The 15,473-nt window shown below is 42.4% G+C and overlaps 1 protein-coding gene across 4 annotated transcripts in view; it reads left to right on the top strand.

Annotated features, from left to right (window-relative positions):
• Positions 1 to 10,104: 10,104 nt before the first annotated feature.
• Positions 10,105 to 15,473, top strand: part of col21a1 (collagen, type XXI, alpha 1) — a 47,501-nt gene continuing 42,132 nt past the window's right edge. Inside the window, exons 1-3 of one of the 4 annotated variants that reach the window (XM_071409151.1) lie at positions 10,105 to 10,378; positions 14,177 to 14,307; positions 14,526 to 15,086. In XM_071409151.1, coding sequence (XP_071265252.1) covers positions 10,371 to 10,378; positions 14,177 to 14,307; positions 14,526 to 15,086 — 700 coding nt within the window. In that variant the 5' untranslated portion in view covers positions 10,105 to 10,370. Of the gene's footprint in view, positions 10,419 to 10,453; positions 10,546 to 14,176; positions 14,308 to 14,525; positions 15,087 to 15,473 lie in introns of those variants that run through there. The other 3 variants (XM_071409148.1, XM_071409149.1, XM_071409150.1) reach the window with 3 other exon arrangements.

Genomic DNA, 15,473 nt, shown 5'->3' with positions numbered 1-15,473 from the left:
TAAATAGAGTTAAGAAAATATTTACTAAATAAACTAAAGTGAAAAAAATATGTTAGATTTAAAAAATATAATAACTCAAGAAAATTACACAACAATAATGAGGCTATATACAGGGAGTACCGGTACTGAGCCAATGTGCTGGGGTACAGGTTAGTTGAGGTAATTTGTAAAGTGACTATGCATAGGCAATTAACAGCGAGATGCAGCAGTGTAAAAATAAAGGGGTGGGGGGTCAAATAAATAGTCCGGGTGGCCATTTGATTAATTGTTCAGCAGTCTTATGGCTTGGGGGTAGAAGCTGTTAAGGAGCCTTTTGGTACCATTTGCAGTGTGATAGCAGAGAGAATAGTCTATGACTTGGTTGACTGGAGTCTTTGACAATTCTTAGGGCCTTCCTCTGACACCGCCTAGAGTATAGGTCCTGGATGACAGGAAGCTTGGCATCAATGATGTACTGGGCTGTACGCGCTACCCTCTGTAGCGCCTTACGGTCAGATGCCAAGCAGTTGCCATAACAGGCGGTGATGCAACCCGTCAGGATGCTCTCGATGGTGCAGCTGTAGAACTTTTTGAAGATCTGGGTACCCATGCCAAACCTTTTCAGCCTCTTGAGGGGGAAAAGGTATGTCGTGCCCTCTTCACAACTGTCTTGGTGTGTTTGGACCATGACAGTTTGTTGGTGATGTGGACACCAAGGAACTTGAAACTCTCGACCCGCTCCACTTCAGCCCCTTCGATGTTAATGGAGGCCTGTTTGGGCCTCCTTTTCCTATAGTCCACGATCAGCTCCCTTGTCTTGCTCACATTGAGGGAGAGGTTGTTGTCCTATCACCACACTGCCAGGTCTCTGTCCTCCTCCCTATAGGCTGTCTCATCGTTGTTGGTGATCTTAGTACTATGATGGGGTCTAAAACCAGACTGGAGAATTTCACATACATTATTTGTCTTCAGGAAGGCAGTGAGTTACTGAGCAACAGCTTTTTTTATTGAGAGGAATGGGAGATTCGATATAGGCCGATAGTAAAAAAAAAAAAGATCCTTGTCAAGGTTTGGTTTTTTCAGGAGAGGCTTTATAATAGCCACTTTTAGTGAGTTTGGTACACAGGGAGCAATGTATTAAGTTCAACAGGAAGTGTCTCTTGCAGTAGTTTAGTTAGAATAAGTTCCAGTAGACAGCTGGAAGTTTTAGAGGCCATGACTATTTTTGTGAATGTGTCGAAAGATACAGGATAAAAAAACTTGAGTGTCTCTATTGATACAATTTCATGGAAGTTTGTTGCAGACTCAGAACAACTGAGTTTTGAAGAAATACATATATTCAAAGAAGAGTTTGTTTTCTAATGTTCATGATCTTTTTATGGAAGAAGTTCACAAACTCATCACTTCTGAAGTGAAGGCCATCCTCACTTGGGGAATGCTGCTTTTTACACGTCCTCCAGACGTGACACTTTGTATTCAGGTCAAAGATTTCAATCTTGGTTTCATCAGACCAGAGAATCTTGTTTTTCATCGTCTGAGAGGCCTTTAGTTGTCCTTCTGGAAGGTACTCCCATCTCCACAGAGGAACTCTGGAGCGCTGTCAGAGTGAACATCGGGGTCTTGGTCACCTCCCTGACCAATGCACTTATCCCCCGATTGCTCAGTTTGGCCGGGCGGCCAGCTCTAGGAAGAGTCTTGGTGGTTCTAAATTTCTTCAATTTATGAATGATGGAGGCCACTGTGTTCTTGGCAACCTTCAAAGCTGCAAACATTTTTTAGGTACCCTTCCCCAGATCTGTGCCTCGACACAATCCTGTCTCAGAGCTCTACGGTCAATTCCTTTGACCCCATGGCTTGGTTTTTGCTCTGACATGCACTGTCAACTGTGGGATCTTATATAGACAGGTGTGTGCCTTTCCAAATCATGTCCAATCAATGGAATTTACCACAGGTGGACTCCAATCAAGTTGAAGAAAAATCTCAAGGATGATCAATGGAAACAGGATGCACCTGAGCTCAATTTCGAGTCTCATAGCAAAGGGTCTGAATACTTACGTAAATAAGGTATTTCCAAAACCTGTTTTTGTTTTTTTGTTGTGGGGTATTTTGTGTAGATTGATGAGGATTTGTGTTTATTTAATCCATTTTAGAATAAGGCTGTAACAAAACAAAATGTGGATAAGGGAAGGGGTCTGAATACTTTCTGAATGCACTGTATATCTGAGAGATTTTATTTATTTTTGACATGCATTTAGCCCCTTAGTTTTGACACTAAACTTGGTCCATATACTGTACATCCATTTGTTTTTAAACTGGTACCAGGGGACATTCAGACTAGTCTTGTGAGGCTTGTGGGCGTCCTAGACGACGAAACGACGAACACCATCATGTTTGTGAGTTTCGTCTTTCCATAGAGGGGTAGTTTGTAGGCCGAACCATTCGGATGCTACAGACAATTTAGTGAAAAGACCGATTTTTGGGATGTCTCATGGTCTGACAAACACCACTTTAGCTTTGCCACCTTTTACCGCGGATGCGGAAGTGCGACATCGGCGCGTGTGGTAGATTGAGATGCATCCAATGCAGATCTTTAGCTTAAACTGATGGATCTTGATGGGGATGTTTTTATTATGCTAATTAGATTTCAGCGGGGCCATGGAAATCGACTCTAGGGGGTTAACTGATTTTTGTACCACGACATCCTTGGGTAGGTGGATGGAGTCTGGAAGGGCATCTAGGGATGTTTAGATTGTCTGAGAATTGATGGTGCTGCTTTTGATAATCCTTGCTTGGGGTCTAAGCAAATTATTTGTTGAGATTGCAAACTTAATAAAATGGTGGTTCGATAGTCCAGGATTATGACGAAAAACATTTAGATCCACAATATCTATTCCAAGGGAAAATACTAGACCCAGGGTAGACCCAGAGTCGATGATGGCTGCGAAAGCCTTTTGGAGTGGGTCTGTGGACTTTTCCATGTGAATATTGAAGTAAAAAAACGTGAATATTATCTGGCCTGACTACGAGGCCCGATAGGAATTGAGGAAACTCAGTGAGGAACGCTGTATACGGCCCAAGAGGCCTGTAAACAGTAGATATAAAAAGTGATTGAGTAGGATGCATAGATTTCATGACTAGAACCTCAAAAGAAAAAAACACTCTTTTTTTAAAATTGAAATATACTGTCATAAATGTTAGCAACACCTCCGCCTTTGCGGGATGAGCGGGGGATATGGTAACTAGTGTAACCAGATGTTGATAGATAAGATGAGAGCACCCCTCCAACTAGGATGGAGTACATCACTCCACAGCAGGCCAGGCTTGGTCCTGTTTGTGGGTGAGTCCCAGAAAGAGGGCCAATTATCTGCAAATTCAATCTTTTGGGAGGGGCAGGAAACAGTTTTCAACCAGCGATTGAGTTGTGCGAGTCTGCTGCAGAGCTCATCACTACCCCTAACTGGGAGGGGGCTAGAGACAATTTCTCGATGCTGACACATCTTTCTGGCTAAGTTACACTCTGAAGCGATGTTGAGCTTGGTGACCTCTGACTGTTTCATCCTAACATCTTTGGCGCTGATGTGGATAACAATATCCCTATACTCTTTACACTCACCAGTTTTATCCTCAGCCAGCACCATCGTCAGATTAGCCTTTACATCGGTAGCCCTTCCCCGTCATAAACAATGTTTGACCGCTGGATGACTCTTTTTAATTCTAATATTGCGGGTAATGGAGTTGCCAATGACTAGGGTTTTCAATTTGTCAGAGCTAATGGTGGGAGGCTCAGACCCCATAATGGGTAGAGGAAAGACCTGAGAAGGCTCTGACTCAGATTCCTTGCTTAGTGGGGAAAACTGGTTGAAAGTTTCTATCGGTTGAATGAGCAACACCGGTTGAGCATGCTGACAGTTGGTACTACCTGTACTTACTGGACAAAACTAAGACTTGGGAAATGTATTAAATGCGAAGTTTGATTAAACGGCTTTTAATAGTAAAAAGCTCAAGTTTGGCAGGTAGCCAAGCAGCAACAAACAGCACAGCAGCACGGCGACAATGCTGTGTGACGGAAGTGACATATGGGTGGTCCCCGGTATCCAAAACAGCAGAGAATTTGAGCATCGCACTTCAACGCTCTTAGTTGTTGTGGAAATTGACCCAGTATGCTGTTTACTTTCTGCATGTAAGTCATATCGCTGAGTCTACCTTCAAGATGGAAAAGTGGTCGTCCAAAGAGAGAGAGGGTATACTACAGTTGGTGTACCAGCCAACTGTATACTACAGGGTATACTACAGTTGGTGTACCAGCCAACTGTATACTACAGGGTATACTACAGTTGGTGTACCAGCCAACTGTATACTACAGGGTATACTACAGTTGGTGTACCAGCCCTTCCATCCCAAGTATACTATAGGCTACAGTATGTAAAGATAGTAGGTCCTCACTAATGTTTAAGGTTTGTCATTTATTTGAAAAATACACATATGATATGATACAACTATATTCAAAGTAATTTGGCTACATTTACAAAATCAAGATTAAGATGAAGATCACTTTATTGGTCAATAGCACACAAGGTCCAAATGAAATTTGACTTCCGCTTTGAACCCACCCCTCCGAAAGATACACATGCATACACATACATATAACTTTTGGGGGGGGGAAACCAAGCTAATTGCATAATCATACATGTATGTCTTTCATGCATCCCTGCTATTTCCCTTGTGTGACCTAGAAACCCTTAACCTCACAATGTTCCCTTCTCCCTGGTTCTTCCTCTAGGCTAGGGCCTCCAAATCATCCAGAATGCTCCTAGCTGTAAATTTCACATTTCGATAGCTAGAATGACAGGACTCCCAGAGATGTTCTAGTTTTCCAGGTGTTCCCATTTAAATGTCATCCGTCAGTGTAAACCACAGATTATCCATTCGTCAAATGTGGAACTAAGTTGCCAGAAGATTGTCAGCAGGTGGGCGCTCTACCACAAGGGTGTGCCGAGACACAGGGTCTCTCAGGTCTGATTCAGGAAGCCTCTGCTGCTTGGCTTCAGAACAAGAACATGTCTAATGGACTTTTTAAAGAAACTCTCTGTGCGACATTGGAGTGTTCTGAGCAGCTGAAATATAGTAGTATGTTGGTTCAACTTTCAAGCAATTGAATGATGGGTTTATGTTTGATGGGTATAACATTAATACTTGTTACAATTGCTAATAATGGTGCTTGTTGAGTTTCCAGTGTTTTCCTTTAGGATGACTGTGATGATGCCTTTGCTGTGTCAGTAGTTTCCTGTTCATTAGACAAAGTACCTAAACATTTTCATTGGGACCCTTAAAGCTGTGAGGTCATCAAAATGTAACATGTTTGGTCAAGTTTGGGAATGCACTTTCCGTCTTTACACTGCCATTTCAGTTGTTACAGAATACAGCCATGTTGTTACAGTGAGAAAATAATACAAATTCAATAGTACGCTACAATGGCGTCATCATTTGTGATTGATGAACTTCTGACCCATCGGCTGGTGATCCTACCATATAAAACACCATATTTCTGAAAATGCTGGCCAAATCAAGGGTGCATGTAAGCGCCAGGTATAAATTTGGCTCTAGATGCCCCCCTATCACAGCACAATCACGTCAAAAATGTAAGCAGTGTTTCATTACATCATTACATCAGGTCACAAGAATGCAGATGACACGACAGTGGTAGGCTTGATCACCGACAACAACGAGACAGCCTATAGGGAGGAGGTCAGAGACCTGACCGTGTGGTGCAAGGACAACAACCTCTCTCTCAATGTGTTCAAGACAAGGGAGATGATTGAGGACTACAGGAAAAGGAGGACCGAAACCGCCCCCATTCTCATCGACGGGGCTGTAGTGGAGCAGGTTGAGAGCTTCAAGTTCCTTAGCGTCCACATCACCAACAAACTAACATTGTCCAAGCACACCAAGACAGTCATGAAGAGGGAACGACAAAATCTATTCCCCCTCAGGAGACTGATAAGATTTGGCATGGGTCCTCAGATCCTCAAAAGGTTCTACAGCTGCACCATCGAGAGCATCCTGACGGGTTGCATCACTGCCTGGTCTGGCAACTGCTCGGCATCCGACCGCAAGGCACTACAGAGGGTAGTGCGAATGCCCCTAGTACATCACAGGGGCTAAGCTTCCTGCCATCCAGGACCTCTATACCAGACGGTGTCAGAGGAAGGCCCTAAAAATTGTCAAAGACTCCAGGCACCCTTGTCATAGACTGTTCTCTCTGCTAGCGGTACCGGAGCACCAAGTCTAGGTCCAAGAGGCTTCTAAACAGCTTCTACCCCCAAGCCATAAGACTTCTGAACATCTAATCAAATGGCTACCCAGACAATTTGCATTGTCGCCCACCACACCCTCTTTTACGCTGCTGCTACTCTCTGTTATTATCTATGCATAGTCACTTTAATAACTCGACCTATATGTACATATTACCTCAATTACCTTGGCTAACCGGTGCCCCAACTCATTGACTCTGTACTGGTACCCCCTCTATATAGCCTCGCTATTGTTATTTTACTGCTGGTCTTTAATTATTTGTTACTTAAATAAATATTTTTTTTTTGGGGGGGGGGGTATTTTTCTTAAAACTGCATTGTTGGTTAAGGGCTTATAAGTAAGCATTTCTCTGTAAGATATACACCTGTTGCATTCGGCGCATGTGACAAATACCATTTAATTTGATTTGTATCAGTAGCGTGAACCCCTTTTTTCCTCGAAGAGATGACGATCGTGCTTGACACAATGCATTCTCCTACAGCAGGGATCGTTGTCACGTTCTGACCATAGTTCTTGTGTGTTTTGCTTGTTTTAGTGTTGGTCAGGACGTGAGCTGGGTGGGCATTCTATGTTGTGTGTCTAGTTTGTCTGTTTCTATGTTTGGCCTAATATGGTTCTCAATCAGAGGCAGGTGTTTTGTGTTGTCTCTGATTGGGAATCATATACAGTGGGGCAAAAAAGTATTTAGTCAGCCACCAATTGTGCAAGTTCTCCCACTTAAAAAGATGAGAGAGGCCTGTAATTTTCATCATAGGTACACTTCAACTATGACAGACAAAATGAGAAAAGAAAATCCAGAAAATCACATTGTAGGATTTTTAATGAATTTATTTGCAAAGTTTGGTGGAAAATAAGTATTTGGTCACCTACAAACAAGCAAGATTTCTGGCTCTCACAGACCTGTAACTTCTTCTTTAAGAGGCTCCTCTGTCCTCCACTCGTTACCTGTATTAATGGCACCTGTTTGAACTTGTTATCAGTATAAAAGACACCTGTCCACAACCTCAAACAGTCACACTCCAAACTCCACTATGGCCAAGACCAAAGAGCTGTCAAAGGACACCAGAAACAAAATTGTAGACCTGCACCAGGCTGGGAAGACTGAATCTGCAATTGGTAAGCAGCTTGGTTTGAAGAAATCAACTGTGGGAGCAATTATTAGGAAATGGAAGACATACAAGACCATTGATAATCTCCTTTGATCTGGGGCTCCACGCAAGATCTCACCCCGTGGGGTCAAAATGATCACAAGAACGGTGAGCAAAAATCCCAGAACCACACGGGGGACCTAGTGAATGACCTGCAGAGAGCTGGGACCAAAGTAACAAAGCCTACCATCAGTAACACACTACGCCGCCAGGGACTCAAATCCTGCAGTGCCAGACGTGTCCCCCTGCTTAAGCCAGTACATGTCCAGGCCCGTCTGAAGTTTGCTAGAGAGCATTTGGATGATCCAGAAGAAGATTGGGAGAATGTCATATGGTCAGATGAAACCAAAATATAACTTTTTGGTAAAAACTCAACTCGTCGTGTTTGGAGGACAAAGAATGCTGAGTTGCATCCAAAGAACACCATACCTACTGTGAAGCATGGGGGTGGAAACATCATGCTTTGGGGATGATGGACGACTGATCCGTGTAAAGGAAAGAATGAATGGGGCCATGTATCGTGAGATTTTGAGTGAAAACCTCCTTCCATCAGCTAGGGCATTGAAGATGAAACGTGGCTGGGTCTTTCAGCATGACAATAATCCCAAACACACCGCCCGGGCAATGAAGGAGTGGCTTCGTAAGAAGCATTTCAAGGTCCTGGAGTGGCCTAGCCAGTCTCCAGATCTCAACCCCATAGAAAATCTTTGGAGGGAGTTGAAAGTCCGTGTTGCCCAGCAACAGCCCCAAAACATCACTGCTCTAGAGGAGATCTGCATGGAGGAATGGGCCAAAATACCAGCAACAGTGTGTGAAAACCTTGTGAAGACTTACAGAAAACGTTTGACCTCTGTCATTGACAACAAAGGGTATATAACAAAGTATTGAGATAAACTTTTGTTATTGACCAAATACTTATTTTCCACCATAATTTGCAAATAAATTCATTAAAAATCCTACAATGTGATTTTCTGGATTTTTTTTCCTCATTTTGTCTGTCATAGTTGAAGTGTACCTATGATGAAAATTACAGGCCTCTCATCTTTTTAAGTGGGAGAACTTTCACAATTGGTGGCTGACTAAATACTTTTTTGCCCCACTGTATAGGTGGCTTGTTTTGTGTTGGGGTTTGTGGGTGGTTGTTTCCTGTCTTTGTGTTTTCTCTGCACCAGATAGGGCTGTATCGGTTTGCCACATTTGTTATTTTGTATTCGCTGTAAGTGTTCACTGTTTATCGTTTTATTAAACATGTTGAGCACTGGCTACGCTGCGTGTTGGTCCGATCCCTGTTACACCCTCTCTTCTCGTGAAGAGAGGGAAGGCTGCCGTTACAATCGTCAACTAGAGTTTTTCTGGAGCGGATGGTCACGGGGCCAGAACATAATTACACATAATTTGTAGACTGCAAATTGACCGCAAGAAGCCCAAAAATAATGTAATATTTGACTAAACGTAATCATTTCAAACCCAGCTTACATTTGTAAACGACCACATCTATCTCTCTATTATGCATGGGAATACTTTGGAACAGACTTCCAAATTCAAAATCACTTGGAGCTGATTTTCTGGTGTTTCTACAGTATTTTATGTCCAAAAATATATAAAACAATTGCTCAGAAAACTTGGGAGGCCAAATAAAATCACCAGCGGGCCAAATTCGGCCCGTGGGCCGCCTATTGGGAAACCCTGTCCTACAGCATCTGGACAGCATTTCATGTGTATCTTAGTTATTATACTGAATTTTTGGTTCCCTTAGGTCAGGTTGTGAAATGATCTTGATGTGTACAATGTGTGTTTTTATTCTCATGAGAATTACATTGTGAAGGCCTAACATTGTGTATTCTGGGCTGCCCTGAGAGTATTTCAGCCTGTATGCTGAAACTGCCCCCGTTAATCATTGCAATACTGAGGTACAGAAAGCCAAAATGGAGTCATTAGTTGATGCAGGATGCTGCAGAGTTATGAAACTCAAAGAAATATGACAAACTGAAGTCTACAACAACATTCTCAACTGATATCAGATTTGGTTGGACATTTTTGACGAGTTTCAGCTGTAAGACTAGGCTACTAGGAACGGTACCATATCACAGTCATTTTATGCACCTTGTTCATTGCTCACTTGTACAACATGATCTACTGCTGTCCACCTTGGTAAACCCTTTCCATGAGCACACAATAGGAAAATGACAATGGGCAGATGGAGATATGGAGAACAACGGAATATGAAAAACAACGGAACAGAACGCCAGTTACCAAACCCGAGGTTTGGTCCCAGCATGTGAAAGCCTGTAGCTTTATCTAGGACCCACCCTGGTTCCTGGAACCCTCAGGACTTCATGTGTATACCCTCAGCCCCCACACACAATCCTGTCCTTTTGACTACTATTTTTCTCCTGGCACTGACAGAAAGAGGCTGTCTCTCTCAGTATTTCTTATCTGTCTCTCTCTTTTAGCCTGGATAATTAAGAGTGGCTGTTGGTCAGTAATAGTCGGAGAAGACCCAGAGAAAAGAGAGAGAGGGAGAGAGGCAGAGAGAGAAAGAGGAGGAGAGAGAGGGGTAGAGAGAAGGGGGAGGGAGTGAGGTGAAGAAAGTGAAAGGGAAGAGGGGGAGAGCAAGAGAGAGGGGAAGAAAGTGAGAAGGGGAGGCAGGGGGAGAGAGGGGAAGAGAGAGAGAGAGAGAGAGAGAGAGAGAGAGAGAGAGAGAGAGAGAGAGAGAGAGAGAGAGAGAGAGAGAGAGAGAGAGAGAGAGAGAAAGAGAGAGAGAGAGAGAGAGAGAGAGAGAGAGAGAGAGAGAGAGAGAACTGGAAAGTGAATGGAAAGGGCAGGCTTTCAGTCACAGGAGGAACATTTGGTGCAGTGCTGAAACTTCTTCCCCAAACACAGCTTCTTCTTCTACCTAGACCGTGCCACGGTTATGGCCACAGGACACATATGAGAAGGTGACAGGGGACACTGACACTCGGACAACACTAACCTCTGGTAACTTTTTTTGTGGGGGGGGGGGGGGGTTGGGGGGTTTGCTTTTGCCATTTTTGGAAAACTACATTTTGTACACTTGTTGATTTTGGGTCTGCAAGGGCCTTTGATGCCAATACTTTTATCTACGGTATGCTAAAGAATGATTCATGTTTAAATTAGGAAACAGATTGTTTCTTGTTTGAAATGTGTTTATTATTCATTTGTTTAATGCATTGTAAAGCAAGTTGTACCTGTTGGATCCTTTTGGGATTTAGACTGAGTATGAACTTTCAGTACAATTTCAGATCATTCTGGTTTTTGAGTGTGTTTTAGTGTGTTGTAGCTTTCACTGAAGCTTTGTGCTTTATCAATGTCTCAATAGATGTGATAATCTACTAGTGTTTAGATTGCTATGATCTGAGCGGCTGCAGCGGCAGACAGCAGGTAGCATACTGAAGACATTAGGAGCAGTTATCAGTCCCTTGTTTGTGCCTCTGTCATATGCAAAGAATGAATGGAATTATTTAACTGAACTCTGGTTGGCGCTCGACTCAGTCTCCTCTCATAAACAGAACAAAAAGTTGAGGGAACAAAATCCATAGAAATACCAAGATCAGGGGGTTTGCATAAATTGCTTTCATGAGTTTCTGTGAGTGTGACAGATTTATATAAAACAAAAGTTAGGCAATCCCAAAAGTAAACCCCTAGCCTGTAGCTCATTCTAAAATAGGAACATATTGGATGATAATATACCCCTCCCAGGCTCCAAGTGGTTTAGTCTACTGTGATGATATGGGTTCATGGTTTTGATTATTTGATTTGATTTCAAGGGAGAGCTAATATAATGTTTTGGCTTTTCCCTTGGTGCCTGAGGAACTTGGCAGTAATTAACGTTCCCCTTACCTTGGCAAAGTTGTAGTCAATGATGTATATAAACCCTGGATTGCTGATGCTATGTATTGGCCAAAGAGAGGCTTTGAAACGACCAGTCTGCCACAGGAATGAATGGAATTCTACAGTATTTCAATTCAATGTTTTAAGGACAAAATTACATGTATTTAAAGGTCCAATGCAGCCATTTGTATCTCAATATCAAATCATTTCAGGGTAACAATTAATAACTTACTGTGATTGTTTTCTATTAATATGGTCATGAACAAAAAAAATGCTTCTTAGCAAAGAGCAATTTCTCAAGCAAGAATTTAGCTAGGACTGTCTGGGAGTGGTCTGAGAGGGGAGGGATAACTGAAAAACTATCTATTGGCAGAGAGCGTTGGAATTCCCATCAAAACAGGCCGACATTTCAGGCGGTATATTCAAACAGCTCTTACACTAAAAGGGCATTATCATAATTGACTGAATTTCAAATTATTATTCCAACCTCAGTGTGGAAATATAGACATTTTTTACTGCAGTATTTTTGTTTTTGTAGTGGGGAAAGCAACAAGCTATACTTTAAGGAATATTTCTAAATATATATTTTTTTCTGTTTAGCTAACGTAATACATTTTATAATAAAGGTGGCAAAAACAAATGAAGGTGTAAAAATAAATGTATTTATATAGCTTCCAAAATATTTTTTACAATGGTGGCGGAGTGGCTTCCAAACAGCTAGTCAGTCAGCTAGTGTACATACTGTTTAAATCATTGGTTGTAGTACATGCTGAACAGCAGCTGTTGATTTTGGGATGGAATAACTTTTAATTGCATTATTTAAAGCAGTTCAGTCCAAAATGCAATGGTTGACATATTAAACACAGTCATTTAAGACAGCAGGTGCTAATGTTTAAATCGCTATTCTAGTAGGTGCACATTAACTTCCCCAAGTAGCTTTGGATTTGTGAAAACAACATCTCAAATGTATCCCTAACAACAACTCCATGAATCAGAAGAACATAGCAACCAAAAAGGTTAGGGTAAGAAGCAGATGAAGGAACCAGAACATCCGTAAGTGATCATCTATATAAGTTTGTGTTTCCGGCTCGAACCACGAACAGGTTAACTCTGTTGGTAGTACCTTTTCTGGAAAAGTGGGAGGAATCAGCTGTTCAACATGAGCTTCCTGACTCCCATGTCCAGTTGGATGCAACCCACCAGGCATGACATAAATATTTTACAAACTATTGCTGCAAACTAGATTAATAATTCCGTCTCGATAATAATAAATAAGGTGTCTGGAATAGAATTTGGAAGTCATGTTACGGGTTTTATGTCAGAATTGTTTTGATCTTTATGATGGATATTGTTTCGTGTTTTTCTAGTCGGGGTGGGGGGTGGGGGTATGCAGTAATAAACTGCATACCAGCGACCCGTCATCTTGACCAAGATGGAGAGCTATAAAGTGTCTGCACTGCTCCAATAACGTCAGAGGTCAATGACTGGGTCATACAAAATAAAAATAAACATATGGTTAAGGGCACTGCAATGACCTGCAAAACAAGTGCATGGGTTATTTTCGAGAATTTTGTGGCATGCATTCTCAGGTGGTGCCTACTCCATCAAGCTTTAATGTAGCCCATTCCGGAATGTGTTGCTTTAACTGTGTTGTCCAATCACAACCAGGTCTCTTTGTGTCTTGGACAATGGTTGCCATCCATTCGTCATGACTACATGTGTTTGGTCACTGTCCAGAGCTGGAATTTCACTGTCTGACGCCATAAATGAATTCCATGTGGCTTTAGCAGAAATGTAGAAATATCCAGTTTGGGGTAATACCGAATGGGTCTTTACTATCTGGGATCATTGGGAAGTCCCAACTCTGACGTCACCTCATTGAAGTTGAAATTTAAAACGGTAAGGGTTAGGGTTAGGGTTAGGGTAAGGGTAGGGGTTAAGGTTAAGGTTTATGGTAGGAATGTCCCAAGGATACCGGATAGCACTGACCATACCAAATTGCTCATGTCACGCTGCTGCTCCATCGACCTCCCCCAGTGCTCTGGACGGATTTGGGGGGAAAGACCGGAACAAAATGGCCGGCTCTGCCATGGCAGTTTGGAGCCTCAACGAGCTGTGCCGCAAATCCCAGGTCAGGGAGTGGAAAAATACAGTCATGTTATGGCTGTGACAACAAACCGACTGCACAGTTACATATGGTGGATCAGGGTTAGATCTCGGTCATTGCAGAATTGATCTATCCAAGTCTGGTCATTGTCTTAGGAAAACCCACTGCTTAAGGTTGATCGGATGGATTGACTGAGCTGACTAAAGGTCCTTCCTTCCTTCCACAAATGCTTTCTATGGAACATATCTGTTCCTCATTTAAAGCTGCTTCTTTTTATAATGTCTGCAGTTTCTAACTTTCACCGGCTGGAAACTGCAATAAAATATACAGTTTCCTAAAGAAGCCAGAGGGAAACAAAGAAGTATGATCAAAACAATTCTGAGTACTCACACACACGGAGAGAGAGCGAGTGTGTGAGAGAGAGAGAGTGTGTGAGAGAGAGCGAGTGTGTGAGAGAGAGAGAGTGTGTGAGAGAGAGCGAGTGTGTGAGAGAGAGCGAGTGTGAGAGAGAGAGACCTCAGAATGCTCTTCCATGTTTCATTGCCACTAACACATACTTAATTTGCTTTATGTTGTTTACAACAAATGCAATATACTGACCCTCCATCTTTTGTCACAGATATGTCTACTTTCAATATTAAGATATGCATTGCATGCAATTCAAGTAACAGCAGTGACAAGTAAGAAAAACGGTCTGCAGTTATTTGATTGGTTAACTGATATGAGCAATTGTAACGACAATCTCAGCAATGCATGTGTTGTTTCCCTTTCCCTATAGGGGCACAATTGGAGTTTGGTACTTCAGCATCATGGGTTGCAAAACAAGATCCATGCATTGTGTCTTGCGGTGTGTGTGCTTCATGCTCCTTCACTTGTCTTGTACAGCACAAGATGAGGACATGAGATTCAGTAAGAGTGCTTCTGTCTTCATCGTTATGTGTGACACATTTCCATTGCATGGTGTCCATTATCTCTCAGGTTTACTATAAAAACAGAATGGATGTTCAGGAAAGCTCTCTATGAACCGTATTGGTAAAGGCCCTTCCTTTAGAAGAAGTGAATACTCTGCATTAATGTTTTTTCTCAAGGCTGTGTAACACCACTCATGTGTCTCATGTCTCTTACAGGTTGTAAGACTGTTGCAAGCGATCTGGTCTTTATCCTAGACGGCTCGTGGAGTGTAGCTGATGTGAACTTTGAAATAGTCAAGCGATGGCTAGTCAACATCACCACAAGCTTTAACATCGGACAGAAGTTCACCCAGATCGGAGTGGTCCAATACAGTGATGATCCAATCATAAATATTCCACTAGGGAAGCACCTTCATATCAAGGATCTCATTAGAGCCATGGAATCCATTGACTACATGGGAGGAAACACAAGGACTGGGACAGCCATACAGTTTGCTAGCGACAAACTGTTTAACCTGTCTGAGCGAGGCCCAAAGGGCGTTGCTAGAATCGCTGTGGTCCTAACAGACGGGAAGTCACAAGATGAGGTGAAAGCTGCAGCAGAGGCAGCCAGGAGAAGAGGAATAATCATCTTTGCCATTGGTGTGGGATCTGAGACAGAAGAGGCAGAGTTGAATGCTATTGGAAACAAGCCTTCCTCCAACTACGTGTTTTACGTTGATGACTATAAAGCTATTTCCAAGATCCGTGAGACCATAAGGCAGAAATTGTGTGAAGGTAGGCATTTTTGTGATGACAAAATGGGGACCGTCATAAGCCCTATCCCTCAGCTTAATAACAAACCAAGTGGGGCTATCATTTTTGTTGTTGTTCGCTAAAATGAAGGAGAGGGCCTTTAAGGACTCTTCGGTTCATTTAACATGTTTGCACATTGCCAAACATTGAAGCTCTTCAAAACCAAGAAATGTCTTGAAATATAATGTTTTCTCAAGATCTAATGACTGGGAATGTAAATGTTTTCTAAAGCTGATGACTGTGGATGACTAGCCAAACTGTGCCAAGAGAGTAATGTCAATTTGATGGTAATGCTTCAGGTGACCCAATATCTGGGCAAAGGAGATGATGATATGATGTGATCTGCTCTCTGCCCAAGGCCTAAATAAA

The sequence above is a fragment of the Salvelinus alpinus genome, chromosome 7 (genome assembly GCF_045679555.1).
Source record: "Salvelinus alpinus chromosome 7, SLU_Salpinus.1, whole genome shotgun sequence".
In the NCBI taxonomy this organism is placed as follows: domain Eukaryota; kingdom Metazoa; phylum Chordata; class Actinopteri; order Salmoniformes; family Salmonidae; genus Salvelinus; species Salvelinus alpinus.
The sequence above is the reverse complement of the archived record's forward strand: the minus strand, read 5'-3'. Positions and strand labels throughout refer to the sequence as shown.